Genomic DNA, 21,773 nt, shown 5'->3' on the forward strand with positions numbered 1-21,773 from the left:
AGACAGACACAGTCAAAAAGAGATGCTCAGTCACTCATAAACCTTGAAGAGTCCTAGTCTCCAGCCTTCTTTGTGGCAGACAATTTGGCCTTCATATGGCTGGCTCATTTTCTGGCATGAGAGAGTATTATGACTAATCCAACAGCAGCTTAGAGGTGCGGGGCAGCTGGACCAATCAGAACAACTTGGATAACTTGACATCGGTACAGAAGGCAATGATTTCACTTCCTGCTTCTTATTGTGCACAGAAGGGGAGAAGAAAAGACTTAACCATCACCCTAAAAAAAAAAGGGCAGAAGAAGGGGGGAAAAAGCCACCAAGCCAGAGCTCGGCAATTAGTGCTGGAGTAAGTGACCATCTTGTGATTGCTCAGCTGGGGCCTGAAAACTTGTAAATGCACTTAGAGGACAGAAATAGAAGATGTTGTGAGAGAGCAGAGAAACCTTGCCCATTTGCCAGGAGAAAGTGTCCCGGAGCTTCCGGGAAATTCACTCAGTCGAGATGTGGGATGTGTCTCTGTAAATGGGAAAAGTTAATAAGTGAACCCATGGATGAAGCCAGTGCACACGGCTGGACCTCTTGACTCTCCTCTCTGGGACCCCCAGCCTCCTCCTCCAGCAGCCCCTGGGCCAGATGCTGACCCTATCACGTGGATCTGAGCAGCCAGCTCATCTCTAATATGCAGAGAGGCCCAAACCGGGGTTGGACTGACGGTGACCTGTCTGTCTCACTCTTGATCCTTTTGCAGCCAACCGCAACACCTGGGCAAGAGCTGGCCAGTGTGTCCAGGAGGAAATGGGGCCCAAGGTCATGGGCAGGTTCACTGGTATCATCAGAACCTATTCCATGACACCCTTCCTGCCCCCAAAGCCTTGGGGAATCTTGCAAAGCCCCACCAGCCTGTCACTGCCAGCAGACCCGGATCATCTCAAAAGAGATGGTGGGTCACAGCCCTCTTCAGGGATCTCAAGGGTAATTCAAAGACAAGTTCTAACCTGGAACCCAAGCTGCATGCCTTCCCCACCTCTGTGGCCCTTGGACATGTGATACGTCTGAAAACCCTCTCAAATGCCTGGAGAACTGCAGGTGACAGGTGTGCAGGCAGATTCTGAGCACCAAGCCACTGCCGTCTAAAAGGACAGAGCCTCCCCCATGCGGGCAGCTTCTGTCCCCCAAGTCTGACCCCAGCCCCCAAATTGGCATTCCCTATGTCACATTCTGTCCACAGTGTGATCCTGCCTGGCCCATGGTGTTGAAAGGTTTTATTTTTAGTGCCAGTATTTAAAATTTGAGAGGTTTCACTAAACCTCCAGCTCTTCTTGGGAAAAAAAAAAAAACCACAGTAAATCTGGCAACCCAAGGCCCCACTTCCTTATGGCAGCAGTCTGCTAGAACTGTTTCCAGGCTGGCCCTAAGCGGGAACACGTGGTCCCCAGCTTCCACTGTCCCCACTGGTCCTCTGTGGGCATCTGGCTCTGTGACCCTCGTATGAGTTAGCATGAAAAGGAGACTTCTCAGAGGTCAAAAGCTTCGTCCCCTGGGACAGTTTACATGGAAAGTCAAATCCCCTGTAAAATAAACACCTGCAACATCTGGTCCCAGCTACACCCCCAGCTGCAAAGAACACACATCAGGAGAATCCCGCCACAGAGGCTCAACTAGGGCAAGGGGGCAACAAATAATTGAGACAGCTGTGGTGGGGCATAGCGGGGGACTCGGTCCCCCATGGCCACTACATAAGACCCTGAGTAATGGCCCTGCAGTGTGCCATGTCCAAAGGGAGGAGAGAAAGCTCAGCACAAAGCAGGGGTGGCCATCACTGATTTCAAAATTAAAAATACTAATCAAGCCCTCACTCACGCTCAGTCGAGTCAGTCATGTCTGACTCTGTTGCAACTCTGTGATCTGTAGCCCACCAGGCTTCTCTATCCACGGGATTCTCCAGGCAAGAATACTGGAGTAGGTAGCCATGCTCTCCTCCAGGGGATATTCCCAGCCCAGGGATGGAACCCACATCTCCTGTGTCTCCTGCATTGGCAGGTGGATTCTTTACTGCTGAGCCACCAGGGAAGCCCTAAGCTTTCACTAGGTGCTTGGAAAAACACGCAAAGGCCCAGGGGTGAGGCCAGGACACCCCCAAAGGAGAAACAACCCGCCCACCACAATTCTCCACGATCTTTTCTCTTCCTCCACCTCCCCTCCACTTCCCTCGGATGCTCTGTCTCTTCTGGTTAGATTCCTATGCAGCCGGATGCCCTCCAAGTCCAAAGTGCCTGCACCAGAGCAACTTCAGGTGGCCGGAGGAAAGATTCATCTGCACACCATTCCTCCATTTTCTGGCCAAATACAGCAGACTCCACCCCGCTGGTTCCTATGGAATCTCTGCTTTTGGAGAACATGCCCCATAGATGTCCAAGATGGCCACCATCTGCAAATACCTGACCGAATACCAAGGACCCCCATGGGTGCAGTGTGTTGGCACTTTCCCTAATTGCTGGCTCTAGGTTTCCTTTCGAGCCTGTCTCTCCCCAGGAAATGGCAGTCCTCCCATCAAACCCCAGAGCCTTCAGCCCAGAACTAGGCTTAGAGAGGAAGCACGAAGCTCGTGAGATTCCGTCTGCACGGGTCTAGGCAGAGCTGAGCCTGCGGAGGCTCCACCACCATCACACATGGCAGTGGTGGGCGGGGAGAGGCAGGAGGAGGAGGTTCAGACAGACAGGATTCCAGCAGACCCAGGTCATCTCCAGCGGGTCCCGAAGCTGTGTGGCTTTATATACTGGTGTCTCTGCTTTTCAGAGATCTTCGCCACTGAACTCAGGATCTATCTAGACGTGACACTTGGCCTGGCCCTGCTTTCTCTCAGCCAACCCCCACCCCTCGCCCTCCCTCCCCCTCCCCACCCCGACACACACACACACACACACACACACACACACACTTACGGACCTACAAATGGTCTCTGAAGAGTAGTATTCACATCACACACTACACTTACATGGGGGAATTTCCTCTCATTTACATTCCCATTAAGTTGCAAATTTCATCATAAAAAGTGAACAAACCAACCCCCTAGTCTCAGGCTTTACCCTCCAATAGGAACCTCAGAGATCATCAAACTCAAAACCCTCACCTTAAGGGGCAAAACTCTGAGGCCCAGAGAAGCGATGGGACTTGCCGCAGGACACACACTAGCGAAGCCAGGTCCAGATCTCAGGCCTTGGGCTTCACCCCCCAGGACTCTCTCCCTGCCGTATGCCTGCCCCCATCCACCCACCCACCGACTCCCTGTGGCCCGGACCCAGCTCTACTCACATATAGCGCAAGTGGGGGTTCTTGGCGAAGGCTCTGGGCTGGATGTTCCGAAGTCCTGAGTTCTTGATGGTCCTGAAAAGAGAGAGGAAAAGAGGGTCAGCAGGGGTAGAGATACAGCTCTGCTCTGGGCCGAGGCTGACAGCCAGTGAGGCCAAGACTGGACGACAGATGCCTCTGTAAACTGAATGCATTTCTTCATCACCAGTCATCACTTGCGGTCCAGTTGAGGGACAGGACCACAGGACCAGTGGGCAGGATCTGGGCTTACATCCCACTGGGACCTGGGTGAGGGTGAGAAATGTGCCCATCCTGGCAAGTGAATAAGACTCTGGTCCAGCAACTCTAGCAACTGCAGCCTTCTCCCTTTCCCCACCCCAATTCCCCCGCAGTCACTCGCACTGAATCCAAAGGAGGAGGTGACTGGGAATATCCCTGCTCCTTGGGGACCATCAGTCCAGCACGGGACCGAGGGAAGCACTAACCCGGGGGACGTGGGTTCAGGTTGTATCTTGAAGCCTGGACTACGTATGGGCTGGCCCCTGCCCCCACCCCCACCGGGAGCTGGTGTACTCACAGCTTTTGGAGGCCAGTATAGAGCTCCATGTCCACAGCGTTGAGCGTGTGCAGACCGCGCCAGTTCTCTATGTGTCTGCAGGGAGGGAGGAAAGGCGAGGTTCAGGTCAGCAGAGGGATCACCAGAAAGATGCTGGCTTTAGTGCCAGAGACCTGGGCTTAAATCCTGGAGCAGCCACCCGTGAGCCAGGCTCTCCACCAAGTCCCCAGTGATCTCTGAGCCTGCTTCATTCTCTCTCTGCATGGGGCCACACACATAACCTGGCTGATGGGCTTGCTGGGGGATCCCAAGTTCTGAGCCCATGGATAGTGTTTAATGCCCTCACATCCCCTGGGCTCTAGAAAGACTACTCTTTACATTCTTGAGATTCAATCTCCCTGCAGGTCTTCCTAATTCTTTTAGTTTCTTTTCATTCTCTTTTAGTTCTTTTTAACTTCTAGGATTTTTTTTTTTTAAGAACAGGCTCATTTTCTACATTCCTGCCCACAGAAACAATACAAATGAAGTGATTTTTTAAAAGGGGTTGGGGGCAGCTTGCTCGTGAACATGGCTTTTCAGTGGAAAAGCCCAGAAGGAACTCACACCACCTCAGGGTCCCCTAAGGGCCAGACACCGACGACCCCCTTTGGGTGAGAGTGTAAGTTAGTCACTCAGTCGTGTCTGACTCTTTTAGACCCCATGTACCGTAACTCGCCAGGCTCCACTCTCCATGGAATTCTCCAGGCAAGAATACCAGAGTGGGTAGCCGTTCCCTTCTCCAGGGGATCTTTCCAACACAGGGATCAAATCTGAGTCTCTTGCATTGCAGGCAGATTCTTTACTGTCTGAGCCACCAGGGAAGCCCCCTTTGGTTACCATGATCCAATTCATCTGGAGTTCAAGGACGTCAGTGGCTTCATATGGCATAACCACCTCCACAAAGGAGGCATGACCAAAGGCCTGGGTGTCATGGAAAGAACAGGAGGCTGGCATTTGAGGAGCTGGATTCCAGCTTTATCTCTGGGACTTTAGCAGCCATGGCTTTGAGCATGAGCTCTCAACACCCTGGGCCTCTGGTGTCCTCATTTGTAAGGGGAGAGAGTTACACCAGATCAGCAGTTTCTCCCCCATCTCTTTACAAAGATCTTCTTTTAGAACTTTCTCCTGAGAGATTTCATGCTTAGCTCCCTAAACATGTGTCAAGCAAGCACACACACTTATTAAGCAATAATTAATTCATCTTCTCAGATTTACTAATCCAAGATATAAATCACTGTTAACCAGAGTTTTTTTTTATCAACGGGCATAAACCAGCACTGACTCATCCAGCAGATAAATTCCAGCCCAAAGCAAAGGAATTCTCGAAAGTACTGTTAGCATGGAAGGGCTCGTCATGGGTATGGATTTGATTTCTGTTGTTTGGTGTATATATATAGAGAGAGAGAGAGAGAAAAGAAAAAACACCAGGGACAAACATCCTACATTACTGCTTTGGGGTCCAGGTTGAAAACCATTAGACAAGCAGTCCTCAACCATTTTTGGCCCCAGGGACTAGTTTTGTGGAAGCCAATTTTTCTACCGACTGGAGAGGGTGGGTGGTTGGGGGATGATTCAAGTGTATTACGTTTATTGTGCATTCTATTTATATTATTACATCAGCTCTACCTCAGATCATCAGGCTTTAGAGCCCGGAGGTTAGGGACCTCTGCATTAGACTACTGATTACCAAGGTCCTTTCCAGCTCCAAAGTCATCTGAGAGGAGGCCATTCATACACCCCCACCACCCCAAGGAGCTCCAGGGGCCACAGGAAAAGGCCTCCTGCTGCCCTCCTGGGCTCTGACTCTCCCATCAGTGCCCCCAAAGTCTAAGCATCCTCTTGGAGAGGAGGGGGAAGACATGACAGCTCGCCCTGGGATAGTGGTACCCGAGGCACGGGAAAGACAGCCCCCTTCCCCAGACATCCCCGCCCAGGCCCCACGTCCCCCGCGGTTCTGCCATCTGCCATCAGGTGGGACCAGAGCCAGGAAGGCCGCAGGGAGGTGGTGGCCAGGGCCTCTGGAAGCATTTCAGAGCCGCGCAGCGACAAGGTATGCCAAGAGCCCTTTTTGCACCACATTCTCTCGGAGCCCCTGCTAAGCAGCCAGACACATTAGCATCTGCTGGGGACATGGGCCAGGTGGCCAGGTCGGTACTGAATTCCTTCTCCAAAGCCTCCTCCCCTGGAAGCCGCATGGCCCCAGGACAGTTTGTTTGGTCTGGGTTCGCCAGGGCAGGGACCCCGGCTCCATGTCAGCTGAGAAGGAAGTTCAGAGGGGGCAGAAGGACCTGTGCCAGCCCCACCCCCACCCGGGGTATCCACTCAGTCCATGTAAGCCACCAAGTGTTAACAGATTGCAGTGTTCCTGCCGACGGGTCTTCATTCATGGGAGCCCAGCTTCACACAAGCTCCCAACAAGCAGCTGTCGATCAAGTTGTTTAAATAAATGAAATCAGTTTTCTGAGCCCACATTAGAATTCCAGAAATGTGTTTTCATTATGGCTGAGTTGTCAATCATTATTGCAGTCGAATACTTGACTTCTCTCAGCCTTCCTGTCCTTATGCCCACAAATGACCCTTCCCCGGCAGAGGCGCTCACGGACACAGCAGGATGATGGCTGAAGTCCTGGGTGCACCGGGCTCTCTCGTCTATATCATAGAGCCCCTTGTATCTTCTTTTGAGTCTGAATTTTCCTCCATCAGGGAACGGCACTTTTATAGCAACTGTGTGATTAGGAGTTGGTGCTCCGAAGCTGGGTTAGCCACTACAAACTCCAGCCCACAACCCATTTCCATACAGCCTGAGAAATAAGAATAGTTTTTACATTTTTTTTTAAATCTAACATAGAATCCTATTTTGTGACATGTGAAAAGTATATGAAGTTTAAATCTCCATATACATATCTGCTCATTTACTCTTGTCTGTGACCACTTTTCTCAGCAAAAATGGAGTTGAGTTATTGCTGCAGAAGCTCACTTAAAATATTGACTTTCTGGCCTTTCATAGAAACAGGTTGCTGACCCCTGCCTAGAGCCAGACTGCCAGGATACAGATCCTGTCTCCATCGCTACCTCGATCTATGGGACCCTGTCCAGGTTTCTTCACTTGTCTGTGCCCCAGTTTCTTCATCTGTCAAATGGGAATAATAGAATACCTCCAGCATAAGAAGGACGTAAGGATTGCACGTTACATTAAAAAGCCGTTACAGCAGCTGGGGTCAGAGTAAGTCCTCAGGGAGTGCCCACTGTGATGATTATTTTTAACCTCAGGCTTTGTGGAGGCTGGGCTTCCCTGATGGCTCAGACCGTAACTAATCAGCCTGCAGTGGAGACCTGGGTTTGATCCCTGGGCTGGGAAGATCCCCTAGAGAAGGGAATGACTACCCACTCCAGTATTCTTGCCTGGAAAATCCCATGGACAGAGGAGCCTTCGGGGGGTTACAGTCACAAAGATATGGACACAGCTAAGCAGCTAACATTTTCATTCTTTTCACTTCTGTAGAGGCCGAGCAGTCTTCTCTCAGTTTTCATGCTAAAAGGGCAGCCTGGTTCTGCTGGAAGTTGTCATTTCTCAGCCATCATTGATAAAAACTCCGAGTGGCAGAAGGGTGGAGGGGCAGTAAACCTGTCATTCATGACCTCCAGGAAAACTGTTCGAGCTGAAATTATAAACAGCGTCAGAGGATGCACAGACGGCAGCGCCGAGCGGGTTCTCAGGGAAGAGCAGAACCGCGAAGGTGCAGCCTGACATTTGCCGTTGACATGGGCAGGGAGCCTGCCAAGCTTTCCCGTGACTCACCACTTGGTACCAGCCCCAGGGGTCGTAACTCTGCTGGCTGCTTTGTACTAATGCAGAGACCGTGAGTTTAAGTGGAAAAGGCAGGTTCTAAAAATATAATAAATAAATAAGACCAAGTCTGAGAGAGGTCTGCCTTGCTTTAGTCTGTAGTAAACAGTGGTTCCCTTGGCCCAGTACAATTACACATGACTTCTTTTGGTGTGCTTTTCTGGGTTGTCCAGGCTGTTTGCATGGCGCATGGATTCTGTCATCTGGAAAGCAATCACAAATGATGGAGGGCTTCCCAGGTAGCTCGGTGGTAAAGAATCCACCTGCCAATGCAGGAGACTCGGGTTCTATCCCTGATCTGGGAAGATCCCCTGGTGAAGGAAATGGCAACCCACTCCAGTGAGTGCCTGGAGAATCCCATGGACAGAGGAGCCTGGTAGGCTACAGTCCATGGGGTCACAAAAAGAGTGGGACACAACTTACCATCTAAACAACAAGAATGACCATGTTTTTCAAGGAAGGTTAAGCTCTTGAGCCCTGTCCAGCAAGGCAGTCACTGGTCTCCCTCTCCCAGGACGACAGGCTGCACCAGCCCATCCGAGCGGCAGCCTTGCACCCGCCTGGCACCGCTGTGGAAGGCTCGAGAACTCAGAGCGGTGCCAGGAACACAGGTCAGCAGGAGCCCAGATCCCGCATCGTCTGCTCAGGCACAGCATGCGGCGCTGGTGGCCCCGCAAAGACTTGCAGCCTCCCCTCAGTGTGACTCCGGGCTCCCGTCCCTACTCTAATTCCCTCCACTTTAGTCTCTTGAATTCAGCAGTTCCCAACTAGAGGCAATTTTGCCCCGCAGAGGTCATTTGGCAATGTCGGGAGACATCTGGGGGGCTTCCCTATGGCTCAGCAGTAAAGAATCTGCCTGCAAGGCAGGAGATCCAGGTTTGATTTCTGGGTCTGAAAGATCCCCTGGAGGAGGGCATGGCAACCCACTCCAGCATTCTTGCCTGGAGAATCCCATGAACAGAGAATCCCAACAGGCTACAGTCCATAGAGCCTCCAAGAATCGGACATGACTGAAGCGATGGAGCACGCACACCAGGGGACATTTTTGAGGGCCACACTGGGGTCAGGCAGTGACACGGGCATCCACAGTGATGCTCCTAAACATTCCATCATCCACCAGGCAGCATCCCCACAGCAAGGAATCATCTGCCCCAAATGTCCACAGTATTCAGGATGGGAAACATTGCTTTATTACAGAACGCTTCTATTTAAGATCCTTTACCGCTGAGCCACCAGGGAAGCCCCGTGTTTTCGTCTACTTTGCTTCAAAAGTTAAGGAGGTATGTAATGCATCTTAGGGAAGAGAAGAAACATCCAGTGAGGAGGCTGAACATGCAGAGGTTCTGAATTTAAATTTTGTTGTCTGGAAAATTTGGTTATGAAGAACAGCTCATTAATAGCAGTGAGGGATCACGCGGGAAAATAACAGCCATCTGACAGCAGGGAGCAGAGAGAAAAGCTTGGGAAGACGAGGAAATACTGGGCCTGCTGCATCTAAAGAAAGGCAGGATGCTCCTTTGTCCCACCAGGCAGTCCTTATCTTTCTGGGTAGCCAGGTGAGGAGGAGAGCTCTGCCAGGTACACGGTGCCTTGCACCTCTCATGAGCATCCACAACCAGCTTAGTCCTCCGCTGTTGGATGGATTTGAATGTTGCAGTGTTCTAGAGTTTTCTGCCTTTAACTTTTAAATACTGGAGATACAAACAACTCTTAAACATATCCACATGGCATATTTTTAATTAAAATAAAGACCACAGTCTGCACCATCTAGTTTTTATGCGCTTGGAGATTGCCAGTTCATTTCCATATTGGCCCTAGCCAAACAGAAGGAGGAAGAAATCATGGTACAAAAGCACAATTGGATGAATTCTAATGCAAAGGATTTTTATATTCTCTATGAATATATTAATTAACAGGGGCTTAATTAATTAGCGGGTGGGGCTGGTGGTAAAGAACGCACCTGCCAATGCAGGAGACCTGAGATGCGGGTTCAATCCCTGCGTTGGGAAGACCCCCTAGCAGAGGGCATGGCAACCCCCTCCAGCATTCTTGCCTGGAGAATGCCATGGACAGAGGAGCCTGGCAGGCCACGGTCCATGGGGTTGCAAAAGGGTTGGACACGACTGGATGGACTTGGCATGCACGCACCCGTGCACACACATGTTAATTAGCATTTCACTTCTGTTCTGACTCATCCCTACAGGGGTTCAAAGCAGCTGTGGCTTGGGTTTATCTCCAGGAATAAATGCTCGCTGAGCCACTGGGAGTGACTCCATCCTTCCCAAGTCTACCTGGAAGGAGCATGTGCTTTGACCAAGGGCCCCCCACCGAGACCTTATGGAAGTTTTCTGAGCTGTAACACTGAGCTCAGCTCTGGCTCTGGAGCTCAGTGCTGTCCTGAACTGAGCCTCGGTTCCTTCCTTCCTCTCCCTGGAAAAATGTTCCACGTTGGCTCCTGGCAGAACGTCAGCAGAGTGTCATGATTCTGTGGCATAAGGAAAGGGCAGCGACAAGGGGGCAGGGACAGGCCATTGACGCGACTCTCTGCATGGGACATCTTATATTTCCATGCAGTGAAGAGGCCTTCGAAGTGCTGGTAGGAAGCTGCTGTATAACACAGGGGGCTCAGCTCGGTATCCTGTGATGGCCTAGAGGGGTGAAGAATCAGCCTGCAATGTGGGAGACCCAGATTCCGTCCCTGGGTGGGGAAGATCCCCTGGAGGAGGAAATAGCAACCCACTCCAGTACTCTTGCCTGGAAAATCCCATGGACGGTGGAGCCTGGTGGGCTGCCATCTATGGGGTCGCACAGAGTCGGACACGACTGAAGCGACTTAGCAGCAGCAGCAGAGTGATTAACACTTTCACTTTTCAGAGGGGAGAGAGGGAGGTTCAAGGAGGAAGGGACATACGTGGAGCTGATAGTCTTTGGAGTCCATGGGGTCGCAAAAGAGTCGGGTACGACGGCGACTAAACAGCAACAACACAGACAGAACATGACTTAGAACATTTTCTTGAAGATCCTGGATCATTGCGATCAACTTACCTGTCCGTCTGAGCTAGGCTCAGAGGCCCTTGAAGTAGGTAGAACCTGTATCCCTGCCCAAAACGATTCTATCCTGAAATGATGCCTGAATTCTAAGGGCTACTGCTTCCATTTTTTAAAGATTTTCTGGCTCTTCTTTGCTATCAAGCTGTGACCCCAGGGCCCTTCTAACATGCTGCCCTGCAGTCCACTGGAGAACAGAGATCAAGAGTGGACACCCTGAGCTCAGCTGGGTGCTGAGTGACTTGGGCTCAGAGGGAGGGGATATATGTGTACATAGAACAATTCACATTGTTACACAACACAAACTAACAAAACATTGCACAGCAATTATCTTCCAATTAAAAAAAAAGAATCTATGATAAACCATAATGGAAAAATAAACTATTTTAAAAGGAATAGATAATATGTGTACGGGGTGGGGTGTGGGTTAGTTGCTCAGTTCAGTTCAGTTGCTCAGTCGTGTCCAACTCTTTGTGACCACATGAACCGCAGCACACCAGGCCTCCCTGTCCATCACCAGCTCCTGGAGTCCACCCAAACCTATGTCCATTGAGTCGGTGATGCCATCCAACCATCTCATCCTCTGTCGTCCCCTTCTTCTCCTGCCCTCAATCTTTCCCAGCATCAGGGTCTTTTCAAATGAGTCAGCTCTTCGCATCAGGTGGCCAAAGTACTGGAGTTTCAGCTTCAACATCAGTCCTTCCAATGAACACCCAGGACTGATCTCCTTTAGGACAGACTGGTTGGATCTCCTTGCAGTCCAAGGGACTCTCAAGAGTCTTCTCCAACACCACAGTTCAAAAGCATCAGTTCTTCAGCACTCAGCTTTCTTTATAATCCAACTCTCACATCCATACATGACCACTGGAAAAACTATAGCCTGGACTAGACAGACTTTTGTTGACAAAGTAATGTCTCTGCTTTTTAATGTGCTGTCTAGGTTGGTCAAAAATTTCCTTCCAAAGAGTAAGCGTCTTTTAATTTCATGGCTGCAATCACCATCTGCAGTGATTTTGGAGCCCATAAAAATAAAGTCAGCCACTGTTTCCACTGTTTCCCTATCTATTTCCCATGAAGCGATGGGACCAGATGCCATGATCCTAGTTTTCTGAATGTTGAGCTTTAACCCAACTTTTTCATTCTCTTCTTTCACTTTCATCAAGAGACTCTTTAGTTCTTCTTCACTTTCTGCCATAAGGGTGGTGTCATCTGCGTATCTGAGATTATTGATATTTCTCCCATTAATCTTGATTCCAGCTTGGGCTTCCTCCAGCCCACCATTTCTCATGATGTACTCTGCACAGAAGTTAAACAAGCAGGGTGACAATATACAGCCTTGACGTACTCCTTTTCCTATTTGGAACCAGTCTGTTGTTTCATGTCCAGTTCTAGCTGTTGCTTCCTGACCTGCATACAGGTTTCTCAAGAGGCAGGTCAGGTGGTCTGGTATTCCCATCTCTTTCAGAATTTTCCACAGTTTATTGTGATCCACACAGTCAAAGGCTTTGGCATAGTCAATAAAGCAGAAATAGATGTTTTTCTGGAACTCTCTTGCTTTTTCCATGATCCAGCAGATGTTGGCAATTTGATCTCTGGTTCCTTTGCCTTTTCTAAATCCAGCTTGAACATCTGGAAGTTCACGGTTCACGTATTGCTGAAGCCTGGCTTGGAGAATTTTGAGCATTACTTTACTAGGTTAGTTGCTCAGTGGTGTCCAACTCTTTGCGACTCCATGCACTGTAGCCCACCAGCCTTCTCTATCCATGGAATTCTCCAGGCAAGAATACTGAGTACTGGAGTGGGTTGCCATTCCCTCTTCCAGGGGATCTTCCTGACCCAGGGATTGAATCTGGGTCTCCTGCATGGCAGGCCGATTCTTCACCATCTGAGCCACTAGGCAAGCCCCCTTTATCTACCTATCTAACATATTATGTGCATGACGTATTATTTGTATGTATATGTAATTGAGTCACTTTACCATACAACAGGGATTACCAACATTGTAAATCAACTGTTGTTGTTCAGTCGCTCAGTTGTGTCCGACTCTCTGTGACCCATGGACTGCAGCAAGCCAGGCTTCCCTGTCCTTCTTCAATAAAAATAAATAAGAAGAAACAAAATAACAGTGGACAGTCAACACCCACATCCAGAATTTGGAAACTGGATGCCTCAGGACCAGTAACTCCAGCCTCTGCAGACCTCAGTCTCCTAACAGGAAATCTGGGTGCTCTGAGGATTAGCTGAGGCCATGCCCACATCCTCCGTGCAGCTCTGACACCCAGAACTAGTGCAAATCAGAGCTGACTCTATGACTGCCTTTGGCACTGTGCCTTATGTCAGAGTAGTAAGAATCTGGATAAGAATTTAAGAGAATATGAAAAAAATCATGCACAGACCTGTGTGTGCACATGCGCGCACACACACACACACAGAGATAGATAGATATTTGCCTTTGTTTTCTTACTTCGTTTCACATACCCTTTCTGGATGATCAAGCTAACCAGATAAGTAAGTGTTCTTGTTAATTCATAATTCACATGTTCCTATTGCCATTCTGGGAGGTGTATCCTGGCAGGAGGTAGCTGAAACTGGCGCTTCTCAGATGCTTTTTATATGAGTACTGAGTCCTCCAGGAACACAGGAGTTTCAGATATCAAGGCTGGACAGACCTCCCATCCTTTCACCTCCAGATGTCCCTGCTTCCTGTAAGACATGGGGCTCCCATCACCTTCTCACTTGAATCTAAAATGGTGGCCCAAATTCAAGTATCGAGTTGGGTACCTGGGGAAACTAGCTTGGAATCTCATTTTCTAATAAGTCAGTGTTAGAGCACACAGATGCATGAGTGTGCACATACATGCACTCACACACATATGCGTGCCCATGCACACACACCAAGAATACGCTGGATGTTCGACTTCCCAACCTTGTAGGGCAAGGAGAAAATTGATTTGTTATCCAGGCCTATTATGTCTAGTGATCCAGACAGAAGCATTAGCCTTCAATTATCTGATATGTTTAGCATTATAAACAAACCGTCTGGAGCGATAGCCCCGTGGAGCTCAAGCACCAGAGGACTGGGGAAGAACTGCCTCGGATCGCACCAGCCAAGTCACTCAGCTCTCCTCCCTTGACAGACGCCTGGGGAGCCTTCCTGGGCTGGCAGCCCCAGCCTGCCGGCACATGAGCACACCAGCTCTACAAGCAGCTGCCCGCCAAGGACCATGGTGAACCAGCCCCACGTCGCAGGCACCCCCGGGACCGCAGAAAGGAACACTCAGGTCGTGCGGTGAACAGATGGAAGGCGGCAGCATCCGTGCCGGCTTCCTGACCCACTCTGAGACTCGTGCCAGGAACGGGGGCCGCTTGTGTGCACACCTATGCTCTCCCCCTGCTGAAATGTGGTGTCTCCTAACGGAGGAACAGTCGAAGGCATGCATCTGGGGGCTCAGCCAGCTTACTGGGGAGCCCAGGCTGCCCTGCTCGGGTCCCAGCCTGTGACCAGACTGGCCTGCCCCTCGCCAGTCTGTCTGCTTCTCCCCATGTCCGCTGCTGCCCTCACATCCACATGCCAGGGAGCCACCGTCTATAACTGCAAGCGGCCACCGCCTCTGAGCTGGCCTCCCAGGCTTCACCCTCCCCCAACAGACTCTCCTCCAGTGCAATCCTCCTCTTTCCTGCTTATAACCCTCCAACTGCTTCCTTTGCTCCTTAAAATAAAATCCAAAACCCAGGCCGTCGTGGCCCACAAGCTGATCGCCAGCTGCTTCCATGGTTCCCTCCCTGAACACACTCCCTGGTTTTCCAAGCCCCGGCCACAGGGACGTGCCTTCTGTTCTTTAAACCTACCAGGCTAATTCCTGATCAGAACTTCCAGGAAACGCTCTTCTCTGACTCCTAATCTCTCAGGCCTCCCCTCCAAGGTCACCTTCTCGGAGAAGCCAGCTGACTCCTCTGTGAGCCCACCCTCCCTTCCCCGCCAGCTGCTCTCTGGCGCAAGCCCCTGTTTATGTCCTTCACAGCCCTTAATAACCATCTGTAATTGTCTTATTTGATTATTTGATTATGTGTTTGTCGTGTCCCTAGAACTATAATGCATCAGAACAGAGCTCCTATCTGTCTTACTCCCAGCTCCCTTACCTCCAGAATCTCAAATGCTGCCCCAGGGTAAGTACATACTCAGGGTGTTATCCAGATTGGTGCTAAGTAGCCACCTAGATGCCCTAACTCACGCCAGAGGTGTTCCAGGCACGGCACCTCTACGGTCCTCTCCCTGGGCCCTGCTCAGCAGCTGAACCAGCAGAAACCCTGAGCTTGATCTCTGAAGAAGAATGTGGCCCAGGGCACATGATTCAACATCCCAAATGGGGACAGGCAACTTGGGGAATCACTGCAGAGCCCAGAGATGGGGTGATCCCAGAGATCTCAGGACCAGACCTGGACCGGACCTCCCCGCCTCCAGGAGAGATCTCTGGTCTACTGCCCACCATCAGGGTCAGGAGTGGGGCAGCGGGCAGGACCTCCTCTCACTAGACATTGGAGCAGATGAGGTGGAAATGCTCTTAGTGCCTAAGCACATCTTCTCCATCCTTCCCTTCCCCACATGACTATGGTCTTCACCAGGATATGAGTTTTCTGAAAGCTTGTGTTCCCAGTGCCATGCAAAAGCTCAGTGACATCTGAATGAATGGCTGAACCTCAAAGGGATCAACAGCGGCGCTGAAATGGATAGCCCTCTACCAGCTCCTCTGTGGGCCTTCCCCTGCCCGAATCCACTAATCCAGGGCTCATTCCATGTTTCTCCTTCTCATCCCAGTCCCCTCACTCTCCCGCTCTTAGATTTTTCCATCAGCATATAAACACATCCAAGGAAAGCCCATTTCAAAGAAAATCTCCTCAGCTCAATGTTCTTCAACTACCAACTCATGTCTCTCCGTCTCCATATGCCAAATGTTTTCAAAAGAATTGCCCACATTCCCAGGCCTTCCTTCCTCGCCTCCCTTTGACCCTTCATCCCAGCCTGTCTTCATCCCCACCACTCCACTGAAACGATATTGTCAAGGTCACCAGTGGTTTCCACGTTGGCAAATTCTTCTCTGCCATCCAGTTTCTCAGTCTCCCAGCAGCATTTTACCTAGTTAACCACCCTCTCTTGCTGCAAACACTCTCTTCTCTACGAATCTCTTAACCTCGCTCTCTGCTGGGTTTCTTTCCACCTCCCTGGATAGCGTATCTTAGTCTCCTTGGCTGGTTCCATAGTCTTTATCCATCAGTGGGGGAGCCTCCAGGTCTCACCCTCACCAGGCCATGGGGAACTCACCCAGGTACTCTGCTGTGAACACCATCTATGCGCCCAAAGGTATCCCTGGTCAGACCTCCCAGCTGAGCTCCAGGCTCTTCCGTCATATGTCAGCAACACCAATTCTTGCTGTTCTCCCACTTGGGCGTCTCCATCTCAGTAAATGGCCTCAATGCCACACAGTCGTCCAAGTCAAATTTCATCACCAATTGCTCCCTTCCCTCCCTCCAACACCCACACCTTAGCAAGTGCACCTCCGCAGGAGATCATCAGCTCTGCTTACTGCCCACCATCCCCACTCTTATCATCTCTCACCACCCAAGCTGCCTCGGCTCTTTCAAAGGCCACTGCCTCCAAAACATGACCCCTGCTTCCACGGCTTCCACCTCCACTTGACAAAACCTGTCTTCACACAGAGCCTGAAAGAGCTTTTCATAACATAAACCAGTGTCCTCCCTGGTGGTCCAGTGGCTAGGACTCCACAGTCCCAATGCAGGGGACCCAAGTTCAATCCCTGGTCAGGGAACAAGATCTCGCATACTACAACAAAAATCAAAGATCCCACGTGTCGCAACTAAGGCCTGACACAGCAAAATTAAAAATACATGTATATTTTAAATAACTAAATTAGATCATTCCCCTCTTTTCCACCCTCTCCCCCCAAAAATCAGCCCCTGATGGCTTCTGTACTTGGGATAGAATTCATTCTCCACCTCAGCCAGCAGGATCCTCCGTGTCTGGCTCATCCCTCTCCCTCCTGAGCTCAAGCTAACCTTAACTTTGTTTACTTGGCTTTAGTGTCACTGGTCTCCTTTCTAGTCTTCAAAACATCAAGCTCCCTCCCGCTTCTCAGGACCTTGTTTTTGCCTTTAAAAGTACTTGGATTCCCTTTCAAACTCTTCTCTTCAGGGAGACCTTCCCTGACCAACCAGCCAAAGACGTTCTGTGTCACCTTCCTCTGGATCCAGCGTTCTTAGGGCAGGGGAGGATTTTGCCCCTCAGAGAACACTTGGCAATGTCTGGGGACACTTTTGATTCTCATGACTGGTCTCTAGTGGGTAGAGGCCAGGTGGTGATGGTTTAGTCACTAAGTGTCTGACTCCTGTGACCCTGTGGACTGTAGCCCACCAAGCTCCTCTGTCCATGGGATTTCCCAGGCAAGAATACTAGAGTGGGTTGCCATTTCCATCTCCAGGTAGAGGCCAGGGATGTTATTAAATATGCTACAACTTAAGACAGTGCCTCACAACAAAGAATGTCTAAGAATTCCCTGGTAGCTCAGCTGGTAAGGAATCCGCCTGCAAAGCAGGAGACCTGGGTTTGATCCCTGGGTTGGGAAGATTCCCTGGAGAAGGAATGGTTACCCGCTCCAGTATTCCAGCCTGGAGAATTCCATGGGCTGCGTACCCCATGGGGTCGCAAAGAGTCGACATGACTGAGTGACTTTCACTTTTTTCACAATGTCAATAGTATGAAGCTTGAGAAGTGTTGCTCTGGTTATCTCCTTTATATTGTAGCCAAAATCTATAACGACCTCATGTGCATGTTTACTCGTCTATTGCTTCTTTCTCCCAACAGAATGCAAGATCTCTGAGGGCAGGCAACCTGTTTATCTTGTTTGCTGACGTATCCACAACATGCTGCCCAGTTCTTGGTACACAGCAGAAGATTTAAAGGAACAAAGTAACGAATGACTGTTCTTCCTCAGAACCCTGGGACCTTGCAGCAAGTCATGAAAAGGCCGTGGCCCCCAATGTCTTGATGGAACCAGCATGTTCTCCAACTCTCTGAAAAGACAAAGGTGTAAAGAAGCGTGTTGCGCCTCTGGGGTTGGGGAGGGAGACAGAGCCCTATGGCCCCTTGGAGACAGTCGTCTCTCATCTACTCAGAGCACGTTGATCATAAAACTTCCAGTCCCTCCTAGACATCTCAGCTTTGAACCAGGAGAGAAAGAGGAGGTCTTTGATCCAAAGCAGAAACAGCCTGAGGCAGGGAGGGACACTAGCTTTGACCCTTTCTCCCCAGTGGGCCTTGGAGGAGACAGTTTGAGCAAGAAGGAAAGTCGGGTCTAGGCCAGAGCAGCTGGCTTGAGAGTAATCCAATAGTGCAAGCTCTGTGCCTGAGAGCAGCTGGCCCCACGGGTCCTGAGAGTGCTGCCCTCGGAGTGGCCAATTTCCTTAGGAAAATGCAAAATGGCCAGGCCACCCCTTACTGAATTATAAAGCACTTATCACTTCTTTAATACCTACCCACATGGAGGACTTAATTCACTCAATATGGAAGTTATAAAGGCGAATTGGTAAGTGAGCATTAGGCTCAAGTGCACTGCATAAAGACAGACGAGGGCAATATTTTCCCCTATTAAAAGGGTAGATTTCCTCACTGCAACTCGGCTTCAGAGCTAATGTGGAAAAGTCACTCCAAAGCTCTGGGCACTTTCCTTATAAGAGGGTAATCCAGGTCACTGGAAGGAAAGGGCGCCCTTGACTTTACAGGAATCATTATCCCCAGAAACCAGGGTGTCAGAGTGATTAGTCAAGGTAATCGTCAGGAAGGCAAGGTCAGGTGGGTGGTACCCAGCCCTCCCTCTGGATGGTAAGCTGGGATGGGACCAAGCCACAGAGAAGAGAGATGTCACAGGACAGAGGAGGATGGGTGAGCCGGGCCAAGACTGGAAGCAGGATGTGGAGTGGAGGCAGCAGGGAGAGAGGCATGCTCCTTTAAAGCATCACCAGAGGAAGAAACCCTGGTTACATCCAAGACCGAAAAGGAGAACGTCAACAGCATTAGTCTCTATCATCTGTAAGGAAATCCTCTGCCATTCCTTAAGGTTCCAGAGGATTCCACTTTGGGAGCTGGAGAGACGGCCTTACTCCTCAGAAAAAGAAATGCAGTTTTTCCTCTTGTTAACTTTTTTCACTTTCTTGCTTCGGCATCGTGAGCCGTTTCCTATCCTCTGGCAAGAAGCCGTCTGTTCTTTTCCCCATCTACTCACCCTCTTGGAAGACATCTCTCTATCCACATGCCTTCAATAACTGCCTAATTAGAGATGAATTCCAGTTCCACAGGTCTACCATTAATGCCTAAACCTCTCCACTGTCCTGTCTTCCTTTGCTCACAGTACATATCCTCCTGGACACTTCAGAACAAAATAAAAAATATGGACAGTAGAGCTCACTCTTTCCTTCTGAATTATCCCAAGGTACCTCTGCTGAGTCCTCCTGACTTGAAATGTTAAAGCAGAGATGGTGAATAGATTTCAATTTTTCTGCAATATCGCTGGGATGCTGAGAGTTAACCCAGCCTGCTGTGTCTAGAAGGAGGCTGTGGTTGAGCCGGAAAAAGAACTGTGATTGATTAGTGATGTCTGTCCTGGGCACGGGATACAGAAGGGCCACATAAACACCTTTAACCAAATCTGGGCTTCTTGGGTGGAGCAGCAATAAAGAATCTGCCGGCCAATACAGGAGACACAAGAAACGTGTGCTTGTTCCCTGGTTCAGGAAGATCCCCTGCAGTAGGAGATGGCAACCCACTCCAGTATTCTTGTGGGGGAAAATTCCATGGACAGAGGAGCCTGACATGCTGTAGTTCGTGAGGTTGCAAAGAGTCAGACATGACTTTGCGATTGAACAACATCAAAATAGCCTGTGGCTGGGGGCTCCTGGATGGCCTCAGGATGGGCGGCTGGTAGCCAAGGAACCCAACCAAGTGATTAAAGGGTTGGAACCTTCAACCTCACTTTACTGGAGGCTGAATTGATCACCAAAAGTCAATAATTTAATCAATAATGCCTACATAATGAAGCCTCCATACAAATCCTAAAGCGAGGTCCAGGGAGCCTCCAGGTTCACGACCAGAAGGGGCTGCTGGGAGGGAGATGCACGTGGAGAGGGCATGGAGCCTCCCTGTCTCCTCCCATGCCTCCCCCTGTGTGTCTCTTCCATCTGGCTGCTCTTGAGTTAGCCCCTTTTATAATAAACTGTGACAATAAACAGTAAGGGGCTTCCCAGGTGGCGCTAGTGGTAAAGAACCTGCCTGCCAATGCAGGAGACATAAGAGACGCAGGTTCAGTCCCTGAGTCAGGAAGATCCCCTGGAGAAGGAAATGGCAACCCATGCCAGTATTCATGCCTGGAGAATCTCATGGGCAGAGCTGTAGCTGGCGGGCTACAGTCCATGGGGTCGCACAGAGTCGGATATGACTGAAGCAACTTAGCATGCACACACAATAAACGGTAAGTGAACTGTATTCCCGAGTTCGGTGAGTCACTCTAGCAAATTTGCTAGTCGCTCTAGCTAAGCCCAGGAGGAGGTCCAGGGAACCTCTGATCTATAGTCAGCAGCTCAGGTGACAACCTGGACTTGTGATTTGCATCTGAGGTGACGTCGCCTTAGGGGACCTAGCCCTTAACTATGAGATCTGACACTCCATCTGGGAAGGTAGTGTCAGAATTGCATTGAATTGGAGGACACGCACTCAGTGACCACTGAGAAATAGAGGGCTGACCGGTATGGAGGGAAATCACACATCTGATGGCCCGAAGTGAAGAACTGTACTAAGAGCAGAACAGAGAAGCAGACGTGAGTCTTTGCTTTTCAACTTGTCGCTGGATTGAACAGGGATTGAGGTCAGGATCTGGGGCCTCTGTGCCCAGGAGAGTGACCGTGCTTGTAGCTGCTGTGCTGAGGCCGTGACACGCATGTAGCCCGAGACCCTCTTTCTCACCTCTCCCCACACCTCCGCCTCCTTGTAGAACACAGCCTGCACTTTACAAGTCAGCCCAACAAAGCACTTGCTGCCAGGGCTGGTTCCCTCCTGCTTGCTCTGAGCCACTGTCTCTGCCTGTTCCTCTGCCTGCCAGGCACCTTGAGTACCTAACGAATGTTCTGGAAGCTCAACATCCAGAAGCCAATATGCTGCATCTTCCTCTCTCCACTAAAAGTATTAGTCATTCAGTCGTGTCCAACTCTTTTCGACTGTAGCCCACCAGGCTGCTATGTCCATGGGCTTCTCAAGGCATGAATATTGGAGTAGGTGGCCATTTCCTCCTCCAGAGGATCTTCCTGACCCAGGGATCGAACCCTGATCTCCTTCACTGTAGTTAAGATTCTTTACCATCTGAGCCACCAGGGAAGCCCCTCCCTCCGCTAAGCTTTTATCAAACTATCCGCATCCAGTTGCAATGATCGGTGACCCCGCTGATCAGCTCCTGGGAACTTGTGTCTGTGAGCTTGTCACCTGCGTGTGCCTGGCTTCCCTTGTGCATGCTTAATCACTTCAGTTGTGTCCGACTCCTTGTGACCCTATGGACTGTAGCCTGCCAGGCTCCTCTGTCCATGCTATTCTCTAGGCAAGAATACTGGAGTGGGTTGCCATTTCCTCTACCAGGGGCTTTTCCCTCGGGAGCAGGAAATTCCTTGACCTTGATGACAGAGTCCTCTGAAGTCTATTTTGTTCACCCTCCTCTGGCTCTGTGCTGGCTCTGTGCTCCAAGTGGGCAGAGACCTCAGAGGTTCCAAGAAGCTTCTCCTTGAAACTGGGATGAAGTGGGCTCCAGCCTGTGGCAGAGAAGAGCTGTCTAGGGTATGGGGCAGGGCTGGGGTCCAATGTCAAGGCTCAGAGAAGCATAAAACATGGGGCCGAAGAGAGAAGATGCTGGCCCATGCTTCTCT

The 21,773-nt window shown here is 50.3% G+C and overlaps 1 protein-coding gene across 4 annotated transcripts in view; it reads right to left on the minus strand.

Moving 5' to 3' along the window:
- Positions 1–21,773, minus strand: part of NTRK3 (neurotrophic receptor tyrosine kinase 3) — a 416,320-nt gene that overhangs the window by 334,144 nt on the left and 60,403 nt on the right. For all 4 annotated transcript variants that reach the window (XM_018066411.1, XM_013972912.2, XM_018066413.1 and 1 more), the window contains exons 2-3: positions 3,887–3,961; positions 3,313–3,384 (exon numbers count right to left, since the gene is read on the minus strand). In XM_018066411.1, the coding sequence (XP_017921900.1) occupies positions 3,313–3,384; positions 3,887–3,961 (147 nt within the window). The remainder of the gene's footprint in view (positions 1–3,312; positions 3,385–3,886; positions 3,962–21,773) is intronic.

The sequence above is a fragment of the Capra hircus genome, chromosome 21, assembly GCF_001704415.2.
Source record: "Capra hircus breed San Clemente chromosome 21, ASM170441v1, whole genome shotgun sequence".
Taxonomy (NCBI): Eukaryota; Metazoa; Chordata; class Mammalia; order Artiodactyla; family Bovidae; genus Capra; species Capra hircus.